This window comes from Chaetura pelagica, unplaced genomic scaffold, assembly GCF_000747805.2.
Source record: "Chaetura pelagica isolate M959 unplaced genomic scaffold, ChaPel_1.0 scaffold69, whole genome shotgun sequence".
NCBI lineage: Eukaryota > Metazoa > Chordata > Aves > Apodiformes > Apodidae > Chaetura > Chaetura pelagica.
The window spans coordinates 6,326,238-6,333,666 of record NW_009970724.1 but is presented as its reverse complement, the minus strand read 5'-3'; the positions used below and the strand labels follow the sequence as shown (position 1 = coordinate 6,333,666).

Here is a 7,429-nt window from a genome sequence, read left to right as displayed (position 1 = left end):
TGTTGGCTTTGTGCTTTGCAGCTTTGTTTTGTTTTGGAAGCAAAGTTCTGCTGGCTTGACCTGATTTCACCACTGCTAACTTTTCTCGTCGAGAGCATTTCCAGGCTATCTTTTTGTAGTAGGCTTTTTGGCAGGAAAGATCAATACAGTGGTAAAATATGAAAAGCCACTAGAGCCTTCCCTACCTTTGGGGCAAGAAGTCTTTGTAGAGTTACTGGCACCTACTAGTGACAGAAACCGTGGATTATTTTTTTTATCTGGCACAGTAGTCCTTGAATTTATCCAATCCTTTTGCATTAGGCTTCTTTTTGCATCAGTTGCATCAGTACAGCTGTTTGTGGGGTTGCGTGACAAATCAGAGTGGGTTAAAAATAATCTGCCAAGGAAGCAGGGATAGAAATGGGAGGAGAGAGGGAGTCTTGATTTAGAGGATAAATTTCCACACTGGGAGCTGGCTGGTTCCTGTATGATCCCAGCTGGTGAAAAAGCAAAAGTGTTTTTAAAATGACATTGTCACTTTCTTCCCATCATCCCAGTTCTGCCTCAAGAAGGAGGAAGAAGTGGCTGTGAAAGCTGCCTATTACCTTTCCACTCCTTGCTTCCAGGTTTTCTACTGAATTGTGTTGTAGCCCCAGAACCTATCCACTTTGCCAAGAGTGTCAACAGGGAGTAGAGGTATGTCCAAATGAGGCAAAAATTAAGTTGGTGGCATTCAGGAAAAAGAGCAGATGGGTGGTGCTAAAAGCATGCCTTGTAAGTCCCTGTCACTTTTTATCTGAACTCTCAGTGCTGTCTTCGCTGACCTTTTTTCCCAATCTCTGCTTTCAGCTGCTCTCAGGCATCCCTATTTGGCTTAATGGGATTGTTCCACTACAGCATGAGTATTGGCTTCTGTAGAGTAACATGTATTTTCCTGTTTTAAGGTCTCATTAGTAGACTTTCTGTTTTTACAGCCAAGATGTCTTGATGTCTGATTTTGTCAAATTCATTAGCTAATTAGAATCTAACGTGGTTGGCTCAAGGAAAATCGGCAGCTTCTAAAAAACTGGTGACTTTGACTCAATCTGCTGTGCTTCCTGGATCTGGTGTTGAACCAGTGTTCTTGAAATAGTGCTGGGCTGCAGTGCTGACTGTCCAGCTGATACCTAATGGAGTCATTCATTCTTACTGGAAGTGCATTCATCATGAGGCTGAAGTTGTTATTGCATCCTGGGTAGACTCCCCTCTGGGCAAATCGATGAACCCTACCTTTAAATTTCGTCTTGTCTAGTAAACAAAAATCTTACAACATCTTGTGTAATCTTGTCCTCCTGGACAAGTTGCTACATTCCATCCCATAAGCGTACTTCAAGACAGATGAAGTTGCTTATGTGAATGGTGCCTAGGATCTTCTCCCATATAAACTGTAGATGGAAGTCATAGCTCTCTAGTTTTTCTGAGGGAAAAGATGATAGCATACTGGATACCATCTATTCCATTTCTTGGGGTTTGGTCTTTACAGGGTAGTAGATGCAGGTACTTACTATATCATTTTGTTGGTCTTCTTTTATAGGATTTATCTTTTCTAGACACCAAGTGTCATTGCAGTTCAATGCAGTTCAGTTATTCATGAGTTGAAATGCATTTATAGGTATCTCCAAATCTAGTTGTGTGTTACTGCTTTCACCACAGCACCTCCACATTTCTATGGACTATTTTATACATTGCTGTGTAATGTGGAGAAAAAAATGGTGCAGATCAAAACAGGGACATCTCTAAAAAAACAAACTTGAGGCAGAGCAGCCAGTGAAACTGCACAGCCTTCCCTTGCCGTATGCTGAGCACTCTGGGCACTGCATGGGAATAGTTCCACTGATTGAACAGAAGTAAACTGAAATGTGCACGTGCATCAAAGTGCTTTTCTGCAAGATCAGCTCAGAAGGGGCAGCATCTGGCAAGACCAAGCCTCTGTTATAACACATTTAACTGCTTCTGTGTAGGCCGATAGGTTCCACTTCCAACCCTGAACAACTGCCTACTGCAAACTTCTTTGTCTGAGTCCTCAAGACCTATGCAGCTGAGGTCAGAAAGTCTCCTGTGTACCCAAATCTGTCAGCAGAGCTCCCTATCTGGAGCATGGGGGGATTCATGCAGCTTTGGTGGACTGTGAGCTCAGGAAATCCTCCTGCAGCAGTCCCACGGATCCACAGTTTCCCTGCTGGTTCCCATGCCACCTTGGCTGCCTGCCAGCAGCAGGGAGGTGGGCCCAGTTCCCAGGTGATGTCCACCAGAGGGTCAGGCAGCCCAGTGGGGCCTGCTTTGCTGTGAGCTCTGCAGTAATTTATGTATGGAATATTGAGGTTCTCATGGCTCAGCAAGGGTTAATGAATAGCTTGGCTGTCCCACTGTCAGTGAGATGTTAGCTTTTCCTCCATCTGCTGCTTATTCAGGAGGGCAAGCTAGCAGCATCCCACGTGAGGGGATTATTCAATGTAATCACGGAAGCCTGTGTTCTGTGTACTGCTGCTTTTGTTTCCTGGGATGCAGCGCTTAAGAAAGCAGAAACTTTTGTGTTTGCTGTGTGGCCTTCATGAACAGGGAAGATTTTATATGTACCCCTGAGATGACAGTGGTTACCACCATCAAACCCTTGTAAATGAGTATGTTTAGTACAAGAATACACGGGTTTTTTCAGTCCTAAACCTGTAGTTTGACAAATGCTCCTTTTGGCGGCAGCAGCAGCTTCAGCAACTGCCCCGTGCAACCACACTCCATCCTCAGGTGACCCCGGCACTTGCACCGGTACAGCTCGTTGGGAGGGCTGTGTCACAAAGAACAGCAGCTTAAAAATAGACAGCTAAAGGACTGGGGTAGACAATAGAGGGGAGAGGTGGGATGGCTGAAGCCAGGGCTGCTGTGGAGAGGACAGTGCCCATAGGCTTGGGTAGATTGCTCACCCTTCTGTCATGCCAGGACTCCCCAGGCAAGCAGGGGGCTCTCCTGGTGTCTGCCCAGCTCACAGGAGCTCCAGGTGGTGTTTTCAGAGTTTGAACTGCCCGATGGTCTGGCATTGAAACGAGCTGAAAACTTACTGCTTCTTTTAATTTACATTATGGTCTAACTCCTCATCTTTTAGTATTCATCTTGAAGAAGGATGTTGATATTTTAGTGTTTGACAAGGAAATGAAATTATGGTTGTGCTCATTAACCTCACCTGTAAGGCCTGCTGATTGCACTTCAAGGAACCCATGCTTTTATCATTTATGTTTTCATGCCTTGTATTTAGGCTTTTTTTTTCTGCTGGAACAGCAGCTTAAATATTTCAAAGCAAGTGCAAAGAGGATAAACAACAAATTACAATTATTCTTTTTAAAGTATTGTGAATTGTGGGTTTTAGTAGTTTTGCCATGTAATTGTGAAATGCAGGAAGTGAAGAGAGGACTATATGGTTGGTGATCCATTGGCATGAGATCCCAGCTTTAGAAGACTGGCATTTCATTTTAGTGGGGCTCATTCCCTCTCTTTATAGTAGGATAATTTCATTTAGTGTATTCTACTCTTATGTTTGCATGATCTACTCCTGCAGCCCTTATTCTCCCAACAGTACATTTTTCTAGTGAGCAGATTGCAGAACCACCACTTGGCTCAATGAAACATTGAAGGCCCACAGTGTGGGTTGTAAAATCCAGGGCCTGGCTGGAGCCACAGTTGAGGCAGGAGTTGGAAGGGCCACTTTTGTTTGTATATACTGTGTGTGTTCCATGTAGTCTACGTGTGTAGTATAGTCTCACATACATGTAATATTTCAGAAAACTGTAACTTACGTTGGTTTGTGGGTGGGTGTCACTGGAGTGGAAGTGAGAGGGGATGGTGAGGAAGGCACGTGCAGCTGCTTGTGTCTGTGAGCAGGGTGTGCTGTTCCTCTCTCCATGCAGGAACCCAACGTAGCGACGTGTTCAGTGCTAGGTGTCAGTAGAAGCCAAACAAAACCACTTTGGTGCATTTTACAGCCCTACTGTCAACAAATACTGTACAGACAAGTTTAGCTACAGCTGAGACTAGTGGCCAGGCGGTGAATTCCGAAACAGCTCAAATTTTGAATGCCTTCAGGGGGAGAACTTGACTGAGCAGAAGATAGACAGCTGTAATTTCTCAGGCAAAGCATTAGCTGCCAGAGATGAGCTTCTGAGATATCTTGCCATTTATTGTATTGAAATATTTGTGTCTCAACTAATAAAAAGTTGACTCTAAAGCACTTCTGCATCTAACTATATGACACAGGATGACACTCCTTCATGATTCTAAAACCTCAAAAATCAGTCTGGTTCCCAGACAGCTATGGGAGGATATTTTGCCAGAGAACTAACCAGTGCCAAAGAGAATAACAGACACACACATCCCCACGCTGCAGGTTTCCTTTCAGTCTCATCTGTAGCACAGCTTTATGCTAACAAGCATAGTACAAATGTTTGATGCTGCTTTCTCAGATCCACTTCTAGTTAACTTTGTTAAATGTTATTTTCTTACCACATGCCAGCTAGCTATCTTATGCCTCCCTTGATTAGCCAGATGTCATCTGTGTCCCACAATATAATTATATATTTTAAAAGTGGGAAGGGGAGGTGAGGAAGAGTGGCTACTTTGCCTTCTACTCTGTTGGAGAAGTACTTGAAATTCCTCACATTCTTCTGCTGTTAACAGTATGTTTACTTTTCATCACTGGGTTATTAGGATTAACAAAAGTCATTGCTTCAAGCTCATTTAATTTGAATTTAGTGAAAGCAAACTACCTCCTGCAGACTCTAGGAAACATTCTCCTGCCACAGAAATGTATTAATTTGCGAAAAGCAGCCACCAAAAAATGTGAGACCTGACAACCACTTCCACTCCAATGTTCAACATCACTGTGCATGCACTGCATTCTAATGAAGTACCTTATGTTGCAGATTCCAAGACAGTTTGAATAATCTGACAGTCTAATTAACATTTTAGTCTATCAAACATTTGCTTTCAATGCCAAGCAGCTTTTTTTGTATATACGTTGTAGAGCAGGCACCACTTCAAAACATAATTTACCCAAAGAATTGGACTCAGCTTTCTAGTTCAGTGCCATGTCTGTAAGAGATTGTCTTTCAGAGAAACTAAGCTTTTCAGAATTCAAATTTTTCACAGAAAGCTCTTACATTTTCTGTATTTAAAGTCTGTTGCCTATCAGAATGCTCTACTAGAAGTAGTTAGGTAAATATTTCTTTATTAAATGATTAATTCCATAAATAAATTCTTTTAATTCGTTGAATATAAAATTAAAATCATTTACAACTTATTCCAGTATTACAGGGGCTGGAAGGGGTAAAAAATAAACAAAACAAAAAACTCGAAGAAAAACAAAAATAGCTACAGTTTGATAAATAAAATATTCAGCTTTAAAACAACTGATTTCTGTTTGCCATTAAACTACAGTTGGTACATAATAGCTGCCACTGTGAACACCCCACAAGTGCCCACCTCAGGAAGGAATGTTAACTTCCAACTTGGTTGGGGAAGGGTAGGAGAAGATGGAAGGAGGGGGAGAAGCATAGTGTTAAATTGAACAGGATAGAAAAAAAAAGTTTCCATAACCAGAACAAAACATTTATCTGATCACTTACAAACAGAAAACAGTATATAATTAGGTAAGGTGCTCCAAAAAGAAGCAGTAAATTTGCTCCACTACTATGAAGCTTTAAGTATGCTTAAATCTCCGTTGCATTAGTGTCCAGTTGCACAGTGCACTCTTGTAACATCTCAATGTTGCCCTCAAATGGGCAAGGCACTATTTCCAACAAAGGTCCTTTCTCCTTGGCTGGTTACTTCAACATTCTGTTTAGCATCCCACCCCCAAGACAACTTAGTCCCTAAATTTGTGAATGTCATTGACCAGTCTGTAGTAGGGATACGCCTCGTTCGCATGTGGGCAGTTGTAGCTGCACCGGCAGGACTGGATCATCATGACGCTCTTGGTGAAGGTTTCTCCATCGTCGCAGCGGAACCTGATCTTGACAGTCCTGGTCTGCTGAGGGGTGCAGCACCTGCCATCCACGCAGGAGCCGCAGTACTTGGGGCGGTACTTCTTCACGCTGGAACATCCAGCATAAGTAAACTTCACTGGGGATGGGGACTTCTTCGTCTTGGTACATTTTTTCCCCTTCTGTGAAGGAGAGCCAATGATATTATTAGCAGGAGATTCTTCTCCAGCCTTTCCCCTCTACCCAAAACACGCTGGAAAGAAGAAGAGCACTGGAAGAGTGTATTTACCTTTAGGGAGGCATAGCTAGGCTGGCCACATGGCCTCACTTCACAAATCCTGGTCTCTTTGATGAGTTTGCAGTCTGGATTGTCATTGGTGACCCTTGTGGAGATGCCAGTTCCACACGTCTTTGAGCACTGGGACCAGGAGGTTGTTTGCACAATGCATTTGGGATTCTCAAAAGCCCGGCTTTGTGGCTCAGATCCAAAAACTGGAAAAGAAAAGGAGGGCTTAGCCTGAATATATTCTCCCACTGGGTTTCTTTCTTTCCATAAGGGTCTAAGGAGTCACATAGCCCTCCTCCCACCTCCTCTCCTTAGCTGTCACACAGATTATCCCATACTCACCAGGTAGCATTTTCAGGCCACCTTTCACAATGGCAATTAGCTCATTGTTCCTGGTTAGTTCGCCTTCGGAATCATCCAGACCAAACTCTTTGCTGAAGAAGCCTTCCAGCTCATCCAGCGCATCCTTGCTTTCATCACAGACCCACTCCTCGCAGCACTGCCCGGGGACTTTGACCAGCCTGGGGCTGGGGCAGCCCAGGTTGGGCAGCGAGAGCTCCTGCGGGCAGAGCGGGATGCAGCCCACAGCTCCATCTATGCACGTACACTGGTGCTTGCAGTTCGGCTGGAAGCTTTCGCCGTTCTGGTAGATTTTGGAGTTATATTCACACGGTCTCCCCTCGGACTGCGCTGCAGGGGCAACAGAGAGGGAAAGGAGGGAGTCAGCGGTGGGAATCGCTCGTTTAAGCGCAGGTATTTGCTGGTCTGTTAAACTCGGTTCGCGGCGGAGCTCCCTACAACCCCCCGGAGACGCGGGGCCAGAACAATAAGTTAGTCAGGAATCACTTTTCCTTATGTGCGTTTAGCGGAGCCCAGACATACTGAATCGCATTCCAGACTGCTGAAGTCATGTGCCTTTCTGCCAAGCTACCAACAACAAAGCATAACCATACATGGACTCGAAGTTACTAAACTTCGGCACCCCGGGGCCCGGGGTCCTTGCCCCGGGGAGGCGGAGGACGAGCCGCTTACCTCTGCAGATGCCCTTCAGCGCGAAGGGGCTGGCGCCGAAGTTGCACTCGAGCCCCTTGGTGTGGTCGCAGGGCAGCGCGCGGCTGCAGTCCTCGTTCAGCTGCTTGGCGCACACCTTGCAGCAGCC

The 7,429-nt window shown here is 44.7% G+C and overlaps 1 protein-coding gene across 1 annotated transcript in view; it reads right to left on the bottom strand.

The window, feature by feature from the left end:
- Window positions 1–5,219: 5,219 nt before the first annotated feature.
- CYR61 (cysteine-rich, angiogenic inducer, 61) overlaps window positions 5,220–7,429 on the bottom strand; it is a 4,928-nt gene continuing 2,718 nt past the window's right edge. Inside the window, exons 2-5 of the mRNA XM_010006738.1 lie at window positions 7,303–7,429; window positions 6,613–6,960; window positions 6,274–6,476; window positions 5,220–6,166 (exon numbers count right to left, since the gene is read on the bottom strand). Coding sequence (XP_010005040.1) covers window positions 5,867–6,166; window positions 6,274–6,476; window positions 6,613–6,960; window positions 7,303–7,429 — 978 coding nt within the window. The 3' untranslated portion in view covers window positions 5,220–5,866. The remainder of the gene's footprint in view (window positions 6,167–6,273; window positions 6,477–6,612; window positions 6,961–7,302) is intronic.